The sequence below is a fragment of the Typopeltis vanoorti genome, chromosome 6 (genome assembly GCF_054136105.1).
Source record: "Typopeltis vanoorti isolate ZY-2024b chromosome 6, IOZ_Tvanoo_1.0, whole genome shotgun sequence".
Classification (NCBI taxonomy): domain Eukaryota; kingdom Metazoa; phylum Arthropoda; class Arachnida; order Uropygi; family Thelyphonidae; genus Typopeltis; species Typopeltis vanoorti.
In genome coordinates this window covers 155,399,995-155,417,087 of record NC_143554.1, presented here as the reverse complement: position 1 = coordinate 155,417,087, position 17,093 = coordinate 155,399,995, and the positions used below count along the sequence as shown (strand labels likewise).

Below are 17,093 nucleotides of genomic sequence, written 5' to 3'. Positions count from 1 at the left end.
AGTGTGATGTCTTCACAACCTGTGCAATGTGGCCGTCGAATTCGAGATCCTTATCGACCATCCCCCCCCCCCCCCCTTCCAGATCTCTCATCTCCTCTACTTCCTATAAAGTTTCTCCACCAAGTGTATACTTTGCATCCCATCGTTGCTTACCAAATCTCAAAAACCTTACATGGAAATGTAAGGTTTTGTAATGTAATGTAATGTGGTGTGGTGTAATTCCCTTTTATGGGAAAGAATCAAAACCTTACATGGGAACCTAATATGGCAATTTTTCAAGAAATAATACCTATCAAAGCCTTACATTTTGCAACATTAAACTGACATTCCACTTACCTCTCATTCATATAACATATTCAAGTCCTCCTATAAGGCCATAATATCTGCTTGACTCTCCCCAATTTTGCATTATTTGCAAACAGCTGCAGATCGCTAGTTAAACCCATCGCAATATCATTAACATACAAATCAAACAACAATGGTCCTAAAATTGATCCCTGCTGTACACCACTAGTGACACTCTTCTTTTGGGATACTGCACCCCCCCCCCCCCCATACAACTTTTTGATGCCTATCTGATAGCCAGCCAATGATCCAACTCAGAAGTCTGTTTAATTTATTTAACAGTTTGTCTCGTGGCAATCTATGAAAGGCTTTTGCAAAATCCAAGTACACCACTGTATATGAATCTCCTCTGTCCAAGGTATTTGTTACTTTGTTATAATACATAAGTAAGTTAGTAAAACATGATTCTCCCTTTAACAAACCTATGCTGATAACCATGAGTTTGTTAAAGGGAAAAATGATTTGGAATTTGTGCAAAAAAAAAAAAAAAGTTGGAAAGGAACTTCAGTTTCAACAGTAAGAATATACAACATTCTAATAATTTGCATTTATTACACACAAAGGAAACTAAAGTTACCTAATTTTAAAAAAGTATCCATAACTAGTGATGACTAATTTTAATTACTTGTTAAGTATTATCAGGGTGTTCTGATCTCAACTTACAGAAAGCTCCTTTCTTGAGACATTCTTCTTGCAATGGAAGCATTCCACTTGCTTTTCTGGACATTTGGAAGCCAAGTGAGAGTTGAGAGCTATACGAACAACTTTTGCCTTACAATCAGGACACTCCACAGTTGCATGTCCACAGAGAGTTTTATGATTCTGCAAAAAAAAAAAAAAGAAAAAAGTGAGCAGTTGGGTTATCATCGATAGATGAGTATTAAAAATGCAAGTTTCTTTATTTTTCACTAGAAACAAAATTAGTGAAAAATCCTATAATGTAAGGAGATATATATTTCTTGTCATATTTGCAGAGTTTTAAATTACTATACCTTGATTCTTTATAACATCCATTTAGAAATGAAACACTAGAATACTTACCAGAAAAAAGAAGAATATATTAGCAGGCCTGGTTGGCTGAGTGGTTAGAGCATCTGCTCTCCAGCCAAAAGGCTGTGGGTTCGAATTTCGCTGCACACATGGATGTTTGTGATTGTGAAAAATACTAGTGTGGGGCAGTAGATGGCATTGGTGTAGTGGTTCATTGCAGTTGGTGGATTGAATGGTGGAGACAGAGAGTTGTAGAGCATGTATCCTCCCTTGATGAGTCCCTGGACTCCGTGGAGGCATCAGTAATAATAATAATAATATTTTTAGCCATTTTGTGAAATATTTTGAAATTTGGATTGTTCTAGAAAGTAGATATAAATGCACAGGGTACAATTGACAGCACAAGTGTATGTAAATTAATTTAAAAAAAGATACAGTAAAAAGCTGCAAAATAAAATCTGATAATACATTGAAAGAATGCCATAACTAACAGTGTGAAAAAAATAAAATAAAATACAAGATTGTATGAGTGGGAAACAGTATCAAACTGTTATTTTAATGTTGTAAATTGTAAGACTCTGAAATTTGGTAGCCAACATTAGGATTCAAAGTATATATTTGTCGGGGAAATTTTGGTGGACTGGGATCTGAAATTCAGAGGTCACCCTGAACAAGTTGGAAGACATTGCATCTGATCATGGCAATGATGCAGAGGACCTTAACTTGTAGAAATAAAGTTCTGGATATTGTAAAATAATCGATATGTAGCCAGCAAAAGAAAGAATGATTATGGAAGGATGATATTCATTGGAGAAAAATGGTATAAAGACAGCTGTTGCAGAAGGTGTGGTTGATATACTTAATGAGCAGTTAATAAAGGTCTTTCAATCTTGTGAATGTGACTTCATGGAGAGATTGAGAGCAGTTGATAATGGGGAAGAGAGACTGACTGTAAGTGAGCAAGAGGTGTATGGGGTTGAGTAAACTAGATGTTAATAAGGCTTGATAATATATCACGACGTATTCTAAAGGAATGTGCCAGGGAGTTGACACCTGTCTTGACATATTTTTTTAATATGAATCTTGCACTCGGTCAAGTTCCTAAGGAGTGGAAAGAGATGATAGAACTCGAGCATCAAACTATAGGCCTATCTGTGTGTCAGGTGCTGTAGTTAAGTTGTTGGAGAAGCTTGTGAGAACAAGGATTCAGAATTGGGTTGAAAACTATGGTATTATCTTTGATGGACAGCATGAATTGGCTAAAGGGAGTTCATATTTTAGTAATATACTTACTTATTACAATAAGGTGACTGCTTCCATGGATAGAGGAGAAGGGTACACAGTAATATACTTAGATTTCGCAAAGGCTTTGATAGATTACCGCATGATAAGTTGATAGTCAAACTAGAGTGGATGGGATTAGATATTAGATTGGTGCATTGGATTGAAGACTGGCTATCTGATAGGTAATCAACAAGTTGTTTATGGTGGAGTGATATCCAGGAAAAGGAAAGTTACTAGCGGCATGCCTCAGGGGTCTGTTTTAGGGCCTGCTGTTTAATTTGTTATTAATGATATTGGTGAAGATTTGGATGGAGATATTCAGTTGTTTGCAGATGATTAAAGTTGGGACGAACTATAAAGAACAGAGATGTTCTGGCATTACAAGAAGACATGAATAAATTGAGTGATTGGGCACGGGAATGGGAATGTGAGTTCAATGTTGCAAAATGTAAGGTTTTAAAATTTTATTATTAATATTATTATTATCCAGGCTTCCATGGAGTCAAAAGACTCATCATGGGAGGTCCTTTCTAAGAAACACAAAATCTATCAAGACTCATCGAGGGGAGGTCTCCCCCTAAGAAACACAAAGTCTATCATAACACTCCTTAAACTCATTGACCATTCTTGCTCTCACCACTCCATCAGGCAATGCATTCTATGGTTCAACCACTCTCCATACAAAGAAACCACTCCTCACCCTCTTGCTCACAGCTTCCTTTCATAACTACCAGGGATGGCCTCTTGTCATCACTCCTTCCTGCTGTTTAACCAAGTGAAAGAACTCCCCAGTGTTAACCCTGTAACCACCTTTAAACAGTTTAAAAGTCTCAATCATATCACCTCTCCTTCTTCTATCCACCAAACTCTGCAGTCCACATTCCCTCAGCCGATCCTCATAACTAACATTGTACAGTCCTGAAATCATCTTTGTTATCCGTCTTTGTACCCTTTCCACAGTTAAATTATCCCCTTCAAATCCTGGGGACCAAATGTGAGAACAATAGTCTAAATGTGGTCTGATCAGATTTCAGAGTTGAAAGTTTATTTTTCACTTGGTTAGAATATAATAAATTTAGTTTAATCCTTTATCCAAGTGTGAGCAAACAAAGTTTGCACCTGAAAGTATCTTCAGGACTGGGGTAAGGTGGTGCAACACCAGGGCAACTCCTTGCAAAGGTGGAGCAAGCTACTATCTCTCCTATCTTAGTATCTCCCATAATGCAAAACACATCTCCTTGCGGATATGTCTAATGTTATGCATTAAGGGAAGGGCCACTACCCAGACTAGTTTCGACCTTTATTGAAGTCTCTTCAGTGGGAGCCAGGCCCAAGTGGAGATACCAGCCAGAAGCATTAGCAAGGTCATCTCTACCTATACGAGTTGCCAAATGGTGTGCCACCTTTTTAATAAATTACTCTGGATTTAGAGAAAGATGTTGAAAGTTTATTTTTCACTTGGTTAGATTATAATAAATTTAGTTTTATTGTATTTTTTATTATATTTTATTATATTTATTATATAATAAATTTTATTTTATTATATTTTATTATATTTTTTATTATATTATATTATATTATATTATATTATATTATATTATATTATATTACATATATATTATTATATATTATTTATTATATTATATTTATATATTTTATTATATTTACTCTAAATCCAGAATAATTTATTAAAAAGGTGGCAGACCATTTGGCAACTCGTATAGGTAGAGATGACCTTGCTAATGCTTCTGGCTGGTATATCCAATTGGGTCTGGCTCCCACTGAAGAGACCACAATAAAGATCAAAACTAGTCTGGGTAGTGGCCCTTCCCTTAATGCATAACATTAGACATATCCGCAAGGAAATGTGTTTTGCATTATGGGAGATACTGAGACAGGTATGATAGTAGCTTGCTCCACCACCTTTGCAAGGAGTCGCCCTGGTGTTGCACCACCTTACCCCAGCCCTGAAGATACTTTCAGGCACAAACTTTGTTTGCTCACACTTGGATAAAGGATTAAACTAAATTTATGTCTGATCAGAGTCTTATACAACAGAATGATAACCGTTTTATCTCTGCAGGTCAGTGTCCTTCTCATTATTGCAGCAATCCTCTGTGTTACCTTCACCACCTTTGCAATATGTCCCCTAAATTTCAGGTTTCTATCAATCATCAACCCCAGATCTCTTGTCTCCCCTACTTCCTCCAGTATAACTCCTCCCTTAGAGTATGCGGCATCCCAACGATGTTTCTCAAACCTCAAAGACCTTACATTTTGCTGCATTAAACTGATATCCCCCATTCATTTGCCCATCTATCTAGCTTATTCAAATCCTCTTGCAGGGCTACCACATCTGCACTATTACTAATAATCCTTCTCAGCTTCTCATCATCCACAAACAACTAAATATCCCCTTGCAATCCCCTGAGAATTTGGAAAACAAAGATGGGATGCGGAATTTACGCTTGGTGAAGATATATTGTCAGAGTTGGAGGAAATAAGAGATCTTGGGGTGATAGTTGGTAAGCATCTGAAATTTAGGGGTCACATAGCCAAAATTGTGAAGACAACACAAAGGCTTCCGGGAATGATGCAGAGGACACTGTCTTGTAGAAGTAGAGAGATTCTTGTTCCATTGTATAAGGCTTTGATTAGGCCATACATGGATTATTGTGCCCAGATTTGATCACCTGGTTTTCAGAAAGATGAAGAGATGTTGGAGAAGTTCCAGAGGCAACTGACTAAAGTAGTTTCTAACCTCTGGAATGTCGAGTATGAAGAAAGACTTAGAAGATGCAAGTTGCAGAGTCTGGTGGACAGGAGGAGGAGGGGGAGATATGATAGAGATATGAGGGGGAGATATGAGTTGTGAATGATGGGAATGCCTTGCCTGAGAGTGTGGCGTCTGAAGAGAATTTGAGTATTTTTAAAGCACGGCATGATAAGCTGTGTGTTTGATAAAAGGACCTCCTAGATGAGTTTTTGACTCCATGGGGTCTTGGGTAATAATAATAATAATAATAATAATAATATCCTTGATTAGGCCTCATATTGATTATTGGGCACAGATATGGTCCCCTGGTTTTCATTGTGTTGAGGATATGCGGGAAAGGGTCCAGAGAAGACTAACTAAGATAGTAACTGGTCTTGGATGGAATTATGAAGATAGATTGAGGGAATGCTGTTTGCAAACCCTTGTGAATAGGAGGAAGAGAGGGGATATCAGTGAGACAATTATAAAGAGTTGTTACAAAGGTTATTGTGGAAGAAATTTTTCAACAAATGAAAGAAGGGGTAGAACAAAGGGACATTCCTGGAAACAGTCTAAGTAGACTGATCAAGGGCATAAGGAGCTGGTTCTCTGCATGGAGAGTGGTTGATGCGTGCAATGCACTGTCTGACATAGTGAATGTGGATGCACTGAATGAGTTAAAAGCATGGTTTGATGAGTTTTGTGTGTAACAGTGTTTGCCTTCTAAGATGGGTCTGAAATGTCTCTTACCAGAATGCATAACTCCAACTATGAAATTTGGAGGTGGTGGTGTCATGGAATTGTCCCATTTTTCCTGGTTTGACCTTGGACCTCTGTTTGTGGTGCCTTGAACATTGAAGTCTGATAGGTATTGAACATTCTGAACAGTGCAGTGCTCCCTCCTTTGTGTTATTTCTACAGAACTGACCATTGTCTCTTTCAGCAAGACCATGTACCATATGTAAACCTACTGCTGCTGCTGTAAATGCATGGTTTGTGGACATGAATGCCATCAACTTGACGTATCCACAGAGTCCTGATCTCAACTGTACTGAACATCTATGGAAGGAACTTCAGCGTCAGGTGAGGTCAAGGGATGTCTGCCCCACAATGATCCAGGACCTCATTACAGGAAGAATGGTCCAAAATTCATTCTTTCTTATTTTTTTCTTATTCCTTCACTCCTCTATTACCTTGCAGTGCAGAGGATTTCTATTCACTTAACTGCTACCATATTGAGGACAAGGTGGTTAGCCCTATGCCTACCAGTGTCCTATGTCTGTAGATATGTGTGTTCACAGGCCGGTTTGTTTGCCTGTTCTGGGGGGGGGGGGGGGAGAAACCAAGTTTCCAGGTGAAAAAAACCTCCTACCTCTGTATAAGACCGGCTAAATCACCTTTAGTTGAAAGAGACCAGATAGAGGTTTCTCACGTCACTGACAGGAATCAAAAACAGGTATTTTGATTCCTGTCTTTTGATTCCTGTCAGAATTCGTCTATACTGACTGAGCTCCGGAGGCTTGTCCAAATATCATATTGATCACTATCATACATTTGTGGAAAGTATGCAACATAGGATTGCTGCAGTCATTACAGAGAAAGGACATCTTATTAAGGTGGGTGCTGTGGCTGTCTGTTCCTCACACTATGATGTCCATTGACTTCTTTCCAAGCTCTCTGTGTGTGTGTGTGTGTGTGAGAGAGAGAGAGAGAGAGAGAGATGAACTGAAACACAAAGGATTTGACTAGTATCATGGATAGCTGGAAACTTAGAACTTAGATGAAATATAATACTCATTTCCATTATACTGCCAGTAGTAAAACTATCATGACAGATAAATGCAATGTTGAAGAGAATCACCAACAACTTTTTTTAATTTGATAAAATTACATTTAAAGGACTGGAAACTCTGATCTCAGTTTATTCTGATGGAACCCTTTAACTGGAAAGACCTGGGTTCGAGTCCTGCCTATTATTATTATTATTATTATTATTATTCCTGATACCTCCAAGGAGTCCGAAGACTTATCGCGGGAGGACACCTGTCTCAACCACTACACCGAACCTCTACTATGAATTAACTCCATCAACGCCATCTACCACCCATCTCCACCACAACTAGTATTTTTGTCTGTAAATTCTGAAGGGCCGATTTTTCTGTATGCAGGATGAAAAACCCGAGTTTCCAGGAGAATAAACCCTGCTACCTTCGCATGAGATCGGATAACTCACCTTCGATTATGAGAAGAAATTTATCAGGGCTTTTCGGAGGTAAATAAGCATCTCATATGGAGGATTTTTTTTGTCCTCAAACTCAATTTGTTCATTCCTTAGAACAGGCAAATTGGCTCTATGAACACATATACCTACAGACATAGAATATTATTGGAAAAGGGGGGGGAATGGGAAACCACCCTTTTCTACCTATGTTCCACCCGTGTACAATAATTCACTAGTAAAGTAGCATTCCTACTCACAACCAGCAGGTTGAGGGAAAACATACAGTTGGACTACTGTGTTTGGATAAGTTGTTTGAATTCATCAGGATGAGGTTACTGCCTTGAAACATTTCAGAAGAGTCAGTAACTGTAATAAAGATAAATAATAAAAAAATAATAAAATAAAGATGCTACTGATATTCAGCAATTACAAAATGATTTGAATAGACTGGAAATTTGAGCAAACGAAAAATATCAATTTAATGTTAGTAAGTGTAAAGTTATGCACTTTGTTGTGATTAGAGTTCCAGTGGCATATTATATTAGCGAGGTTATGGCAAGAAACTGAAGAGGCAAGGGATGCAGCAAAAGGTGCAAATACAACTCAGAGGATAATTGTGATGTTGAAGTGAACCTTAACATGTAATAATGAGGAAGTCATTTTGCCTCGTTATAAGGCTTTGATAAGACCTGGATTATTGTGTGCAGATTTGGTCTCCCAAGTTCTAAGAGGATAAAGAAGCTATGGAAAGGGTGCAAAGAAGAGTTACAAAGATTATATCCGGATTATGGGATTTAGATTATGAGGACAGATTGTAAGCATGTGGATTGCAGACTCTGGTTAACAGGAGAAAGAGGGGTGATATGATATAGGTCTATAAACTTTTGATTGGGTGTTATAGGATATCAAATGATGAAATTTTTCGTTATATGGAAGGTGGGAGATAACACGGGGGCATCCATGGAAGTAAATTTATTTGCAGTCAAGAAGTAAGGGCTAGGTTTTTCTCCCAGAGAGCAGTGAGTGAGTGAAATAATTTGTCCTTAGCGGTAGTGAGTGAATCTAGTGTCAATGAATTTAAGGGAAGGTATGATAGCTGGTTTGGGTGATTTATATAGCCTCCCTCAATGAGTCCTTGACTCTCTGGGGGTCTCAGATATAATAATAATAATAATAATATCAAGCATGGGGAGTGTTGCTTAGGAAGGAGAGATTAAATGAATGCAATAATTTGAGTAAACAGATTGAGAAGAGAAGATACGATGGGAGCAAATAAATTAGTAAAGTTGGGGGGGGGTGTTATAGTATTATCCTTATGTGATAGCTCCAAAGCATTTAAGAGCTCATTTTGCCTGTTAATTGCATGTGTTTTCTCTGGTTAATTAGTCCTTATGCAAAATGAAAATCCAAGTTTCTGGGAGAATAAAACTCTGCAACCCTCATATGAGATTGGAAAATTCACCTTCCACTGAAAAAAAAGCCCATATAAAAGATACCTCTCAGTCATCACAAGAATCAAAGGGTCTTTTCCAATCAAAAGGCACAGTGTTGGCCCTCATTTTTCTGACTGAACTATGGAGGTACATGCCGGGAAAACTACTTTGATTCTAGCTGGTGACTAGAATTAAAATTATAATGGTTCTGGAATTCCACACAACTAGTAAAAGTTAGCCTAAAGCTAACTTTTACTAGTCGTCGTGCCCATACTGAAATGAAAAATTTTCTACATTGCAAGGATACATGTTTTTAAACTGTTGCTGGTGAACAATAAATAATACCAACTAAAACATATATAAAGTATATATATTAATATACATTAGCAGAATTAGTCTTTATAGTGTACAAGTTGTATTTTTTTTTTTAAATTATGATTAAAAATTTTTAAACATGAAAAGCTCACAGGACCTATAATCAAAGCCAGATTTATGCATATACTACACAAGCTGCAGCTTAGAGCCTTACATTACAAGGGGTCTTTGCATTAGTATAAATAAGTTGCCAGCCTGGTTGGCTGAGTGGTTAGCATATCCGCTCTCCAGCCAAAAGGCTGCGGGTTCGAATCCTGCCTTGGGCATGGATGTTTGTGATTGTCTGTGAAAGTACTAGTGGTGGTAGTTGGCGATAGATGGCATTGGTGGTAGATGATGAAGGTTGGTGGAGTAGTGAAACAAAGAATTGTAGAGTAGATACCCTCCCTCAATGAGTCTTTGGACTCCCTGGAGGTGTGATGTAATAATAATAATAATAATAATAATAATAATAATCTAAAATTTCCTCAGTAGATTGGGGGGGGGGCTCTTAAGAGTTATAGCTTACAACAACAACCTTAAATCCAGTCCTGAACACAAGAGCACAATGTGTGGGTAAGTGATTAAAGAGAAAGAGGTAATCTACTGCTGATATTATATAGTTCGATCACTTGCGTTTGGTTGATAGCAGCTTTAGCTTCCCCCTAACAGGGTGCAGGAATGAGAACCTAGCTGCTGCGCCCACCCTGCAAACCAAAATGCTCCCAAATTCCTGCCCTGAAGGAAAGCACCTGGAGCCAGGCGTAAAAATAATATCACTTGATATTGAATGTTTCTCCAGTGTCAAACAAGATCTCATTGCAAATATTTGTAGAGATAATGACTGTGATGTACTCTGTTTGCAAGAAACTCACAGAGGGGAAGGTGCCGCAAGACCTTACATCCATGGCATGAAACTCATCAAAGAGATACCCCATGATAAAAATGGTAGTGCAATATTTCCAAAAGAAAACTTAATTACATCGTCCATTGACTCAAACAACAACAACAGAAACATTGAATTATTACAATCATTGAAATATCTCAATCACTTCAGTTTATAAACTAGCAGGAGAAGCTTTCTCCTTCCCTGACATTCTCCTCAATAATAATGCATGCCTGACTAATGTTGTATTAGGTGACTGTAACAGCCATAGTATTAACTGGGGCTACACAAAGTCCAACGAATATGAAGAACTTGTTGAAAAATGGGGTGAAAACATTTCTCTAAATCTGATACATAATCCAAAGCTCCCTGCTTCTTTCAACATTGGCAGATGGAAGCAAGGCTATAACCCTGACCTCATATTAGCTCAAAAATATCCAAAATTTGTATTAAAAAGGTTTTAAATCCCATTCCACAAACTCAACATAGACATATAATGCTTCAATTCAACCCAGCCATTATGCCTAACACAGTCCCTTACAGACAACAATTTAATTTCCAAAAAAAAAAAAAAAAAGTTAATTGGAAGGGTTTCATGGAAGATCTTGACCACTCCATAGAACTAGTCCCTCTAAACACTCGAGAGTATACTTCAATTCATAAAAATACTGAGGAAATCTCCACCAAACACATCCCCCAAGGATGCTGCACAAACTACATTCCAGGCCTTTCCAGCGACATACAAACTCAGTATGCTAATTACTTACAACGTTACAACACCAACCCTTTCTCAGAGGATCCAAGCAGGAGAAAAATTATGCTCCAAGATGGCAGAGGAAAGGCATTCCCCATGGAAAAAAGAAATAGAAGCCCTTGATATGACCCATAGTAGTAGAAAGGCATGGAACTTTATCAATAGAATTAGGAAGGATTTCTCATTCAAACTGCTCACCAGCTTTTGCTGAATGGAAAATTCCCTAAAAAAGCACCCAAAAAATAAGATACCTAGAACCCCAAGAGAGGAACAAAATATGATTTGCTCCGATTTCACCATCAATGAACTCAATGCTGCCATAAACCTATTAAAACCTAGAAAATCTGAAGGCCTTGATAATATCTATAATAAACAAATTAAACATTTTGGATCCAGGACTAAAGAGTGGTTATTAAAACTATACAAACTTGCCTCGGAACCCTAAGGATACCAACTATCTGGAGGCATGATAGAATGGTGGCCTTTCTGAAACCAGGGAAAACTCCAACCGAAGAAAAAATTACAGACCAATATCACTACTCAGCAACCTCTTAAAACTCCATGAATGATTAATTTTGAACAGGCTACAACCCCTAATTGAAGCCCATCTTATTGCTGAGCAGGCTAGTTTCAAACCAGACAAATTCTGTACATCACAAATTCTCAACCGCACTCAATATATGAGCTAAAATTAGCCACAGGAGCAGTCTGTAGATCTAACTGCAGCATATGATACCATAAACCATCTCACACTCAGAAATAAAATATACAGACTATCACTAGAGACTATCACCTAGTTCTCCTGATCAATCACTCTTCAAAAACAAACACTATTTTTTGTGGAACCAGGGGGGGGAACAGCTGCTGGCATCCCCCCAAAAATGGCCTCCCCCAGAAAAGTGTATTATCACCATTCATTTTCAACATTTACGTCAATGATCTCCCCATCTTTCCAGGAACTATAAATTTTATCTATGCTGATGACCTTCCCATAACTACTGAAGAGACCTCTATTGAGGTCTCTTCAGTGGGAGCCAAGCCCAGAGGTGGAGATACCAGGCAGAAGCAATGGCAAGGTCATCTTTACCTATAGGAGTTGCCAAAAGGTGTGCCACCTTTTTATTCAATTACTCTGGATTTAGATGTTGAAAGTTTATTTTTCACTTGGTTAGACTATAATAAATTTAGTTTAATCCTTTATCCAAGTGTGAGCAAACAAAGTTTGCACCTGAAAATATCTTCAGGACTGGGGTAAGGTAGTACAACACCCGGACAACTTGTAGCAAAGGTGGACCAAGCTAACATCACTCCTATCTCAGTATCTCCCATAATGCAAAATACATCTCCTTACAGCCTGGCTCCCACTGAAGAGACCTCAATAAAGGTCGAAACTAGTCTGGGTCATGGCCCTTCCCTTAATGCACAACATTATACATATCCACAAGGAGATGTGTTTTGCATTATGGGAGATACTGAGATAGGAGTGATGTTAGCTTGGTCCACCTTTGCTACGAGCTGTCCGGTGTTGTACTACCTTACCCCAGTCCTGAAGATATTTTCAGGTGCAAACTTTGTTTGCTCACACTTGGATAAAGGAGTAAACTAAATTTATTATAGTCTAGCCAAGTGATAAATAAACTTTCAACATCTTTCTCTAAATCCAGAGTAATTGAATAAAAAGGTGGCACGCCTTTTGGCACTCCTATAGGTAAAGATGTCCTCGCTATTGCTTCTGCCTGGTATATCCACTCTGGGCCTGGCATCCACTGAAGAGACCTCAATAAAGGTCGAAACTAGTTTGGGTAATGGCCCTTCCCTTAATGCATAACATTATACATATCCACAAGGAGATGTGTTTTGCATTATGGGAGATACTGAGATAGGAGTGATGTTAGCTTGGTCCACCTTTGCTACGAGCTGTCCGGTGTTGTACTACCTTACCCCAGTCCTGAAGATATTTTCAGGTGCAAACTTTGTTTGTTCACACTTGGATAAAGGATTAAACTAAATTTTATGATAGTCTAATCAAGTGAAAAATAAACTTTCAGCAGTAAAATTATCATATATAACACCATGGGTGGGCTAAGGATTAGATCAGTAATTCCCAGACTTTTCACTATGGCAAAATAACTAAAATATTTTTTCTTACATCAAGGAATCCTCAATTTATGTAAACATATGTATGTTCATACAGACAGATTCTACAATCTAATTCTAAGCAAACTGTAAATATCAATCCAAATAATGTTCATAACGAGGTGGATACAACTGGTTATAGATGTAAAAATGAATCACTGTGTTTGTTTACAAAAGCCAGAAGTATCAGAAATAAGGGAAATCATTGGAATAAGTGAAACAGTTGAATGAAGATGATATTCTAACAGGAATAGAAATGGAAGTTTCGAGAGGATGGAAAGGACAAGAAGGGAGGAGAAGGAGGGCTACTGATGAGAGCAGGGATTTATGTCCACATAAAGTAGACATGAAAGAAGGAAATAGTGGCAATGATTATGAGTCAGTGTGGTTTAACATGGAGATTGACTGGAAGATATATTTAGGTGGATGCTGCTATAGACCAGGGAATGTGGAGGGTGGTGATGAAGAAACGTATAAACAACTTAGATTAATGAACAAAGGAGAGGTAATTATTATGGACAATTTTAACTATGGTGCCATATAGACTGGAATGAAGAAATAGCATTTGGGAATAAGAAAAATTAATTTCTTGAGTTCTTTGAGACTATCTCATGTGGCATATAAAGGAGGACAAGCAAGGATCGAGAATTATAGATCCGATCATATTGTCAGAGAATGCAATTGTGAGTGGGGTTTCACACATTCCTCCAGTTAGTGAAAGTGATCATGAAGTGATCACTTGGGTTGAGGCTAGCCATATATGCATTGAACATGTGTGGAATTATAAGGCTGGTGATTATGAGAAGCTCAGTAGACAGCCTGTAGCTGTAGCATGGAATGAGAAGTTGAGTGGTAAGGAAATAAATGATCCTTGGGAACTGACAAAGTTATACATAACAGCATCAATGTGTGAATGTATTCTGAAGGTCAAAAGGCTGAATAAGGTAGATGTAAAATGGATGCATGAGGGGCTTAAGCATGAAATCTGGAAGAAGAAGAAGAAGAAGGTACTTTGGAAGCAGTACAAGATGAATATTGATAACGTTTGAGTGGCGCTAGCATCGCTGTAGCACATGGCGGTGAATTTGAGCTGTGCAGAAGAAAGTGATTTTTAATCGGTGAATAGTCCGTTTTTTTCCCCATTTTTCTACGTTTTTGAGTGCTAAATTGTTTCTCTGAATACGAGTGTACTTCAGTGGTTGTATTTTGGAAGTTAGTTGCTGTCACGATATAATATATTTTGGTTACCGTCGGAATCGAATGCCTAACGGTGAAAGACAAAACGAAGATAAGAAGCTAAGTTTTCATTACTGTATTTAGTTATATTTAATTTAATTTAATTATATTTAGTACTTAAATGTTTTTTTTGCTTGTAATTGTATGTACTATTTTTTTTCTATTATTTATTTAATGGAATTTATTAATTGAATAATCATTAAAGATTACGCTACTCGGCAGTAAGGAATGATGATGGATTCACTAGCAGTCGCAAGTGGCGTATCGCCAAGTCCTCCGCCATTTAAGAACTCAATTATTAGAAATATCATAAGGGACTTTGTGGCATGCAGTACATGTGGCATGTATGCGTCTCGGGAATTAGATATGTGGCTTGTGAAAGAGAGCGGAGAGCGTATATGCGCAAAATGCAGGCAGTTAGAGGAAATAAGTGCATTAGAAACATCGATATCTGACTGTTGCTCCAGGAACAGCGAATGAATGTAGGAAGACGAGTAGTGTGATAGGAGAGAATGAAAAAAGATATATACGAATGAGAAAATAATAGTTAATAGTGTGGAAGGTGTGAGTGACTGTGAAAGTTTAGGAGATGGTTTTGTTTGGGAGAGTGAATTTAGATTAAGAGTAACTGACCTGCAGAGGGAGATAGATGAGTTGAAAGAGGAGGTGGAATGTCTTGTGAATGAGAGCAGAAGTATGAAAGATAAGATTAGGAGAATGGAAGAGATAAATGCAAGGCGAATCAGAGTAGGAGAGAGAGAGAATTTAGGGAGTGTTAGAAGAGGAGAGAAAGGAAACAGTAGAAGAGAGGGAATAAGAGAGAGCTATGGGAATGCTAGCAGACGAGAGGATGGAAACAGTAGGAGAGAGAGAATGAGAGAGAGAGATATATGGAAGTGCTAGAAGATGAGAGAATGGAAATGGTAGGAGAGAAGGAATGAGAGAGAGGTATGGGAATGCTAGAAGACGAGAGGATGGAAACAGTAGGAGAGACAGAATGAGAGAGGGATATGGAAGTGCTAGAAGTGGAGAAAATGGAAACAGTAGGAGAGAGGGAATGAGAGAGATGTATGGGAGTGCTAGAAGAGGAGAGAATGGAAACAGTAGGAGAGAGAGAGGTATGGGAATTCTAGAAGAGAGAATAGCAGTAGAGGAGAGGGAACGGGAGAGATCTATGGGAATGAAAGAAGAAGAGAGAATGGAAACAATAGGAGAGAGGGAATGGTAAGAGGTATAATGTATGGCAACTCAATGATCTGTGGTGTTCAAGATAGGATGCGTGAGGAGTGTTTGCCAGGAGGAGCAACAGAAAGGGTGGCTATGGCAATTAAGAGATGTGAAAGGGTGGATGAGATGATTGTGATGGTAGGAACGAATGACTTGAGTGGTAATGTAAGTCGGGCAGCGAGACATATATGAGATTTTTGCTTGAGACTGTATGGAAGAAGACAGAGAGAGGAAAAATAGTGTGCATGTTGCCTAGGTATGATAATGATGAGCTGAGCAGAAGAGCGGTGATATTGAATGGCATAATAGCAAGAATGTGTGAGGAGAGAGGACTGGTATATGTGGATACTTGGAGTGCGTTTGAGGAAAGAAAGGAATTGTATACGAGAGACCATTTACATTTGAATGAGGAAAGACGTAGGCATCTGGAGAGATTGCTGTTCTGAAGAGGTCAGTGTGTCCCAGAGAGGATGATAGCAGGGGTGGTCTCTTGTGGGAATGGATGCATGGGAGAAGGGAGACGATGTCAGGTAAAACTGAGCATAGTGGAGTCTAGAAGGGATAATGCTGGGTATAGAAACAATGGCATTTATATGCTTTATACTAATCCCAGGAGTATCCAGAATAAGGGAGAGGAATTGGTGGCGCAGATAGCATCAGCCTGGCCAAAAATTATTGGGATCACTGAGAGGTGGTTGACAGAAGGGGATATAATAACAGGAATAGAAGTCGCTGGGTATAGCATTTTTCGTCATGATAGGAGGGGAAAGCGCGGTGGTGGGGTACTGCTTATGATAAGTGATGACCTATGTCCTCTAAGAGTGGAGGCTTTGGAAGGAAGTGAGACAAATGATTTTGAAAGCATATGGTGTGAGGTAGAGGTAGGCAAGACAGGATATTTAGTGGGGTGTTGCAACAGACCTAGGAGCACGGAGGATGGGGACCAGAAGATGTTTAGACAGCTAAGTTTGGGAAGTGCAAGAAGAATGATTGTTATCGGAGATTTTAACTATAGTAGTATAAATTGGAGAGAAAGAGGAAGATGCATGTAGCAATAGTGGAATGGAATTTCTAGAATTCTTGAGGGACAAATGTCTTAGGCAACATGTAACAGAGGGAACAAGAGGTCCAAGAGTTTTGGATTTGGTTATAGCATAAGAAGAGTTGATATTAACTGAGATGACATCTCTCCCACCAGTTGGAGAGAGTGACCATATGGTTTGGACTTAGAAAATGAATAGACATACAGGAGTATCACAGAGACGGGAACTTATGTGGAATTATAATGCAGGTGATTATAATAGTCTTAGACATCAACTTCGGGAAGTTTCATGGAGTGAGGAATTGGAAGGCCGAGATATCGTTAGTGCGTTGGAAATTGTGAAAGAATATTTGTTATCAGCAATGATAACAAATATTCTTTCACATGATGTAAGATGTATTCCACTAGTGAAGAAGAAGAGGACACAATT

At 38.4% G+C, this 17,093-nt stretch overlaps 1 protein-coding gene across 4 annotated transcripts in view; it reads right to left on the bottom strand.

Annotated features, from left to right (window-relative positions):
* The window catches only part of LOC150106126 (uncharacterized), a 424,317-nt gene that overhangs the window by 280,026 nt on the left and 127,198 nt on the right, over positions 1–17,093 (bottom strand). For all 4 annotated transcript variants that reach the window (XM_090393871.1, XM_090393872.1, XM_090393873.1 and 1 more), the window contains one exon: positions 1,009–1,167. In XM_090393871.1, coding sequence (XP_090249997.1) covers positions 1,009–1,167 — 159 coding nt within the window. The remainder of the gene's footprint in view (positions 1–1,008; positions 1,168–17,093) is intronic.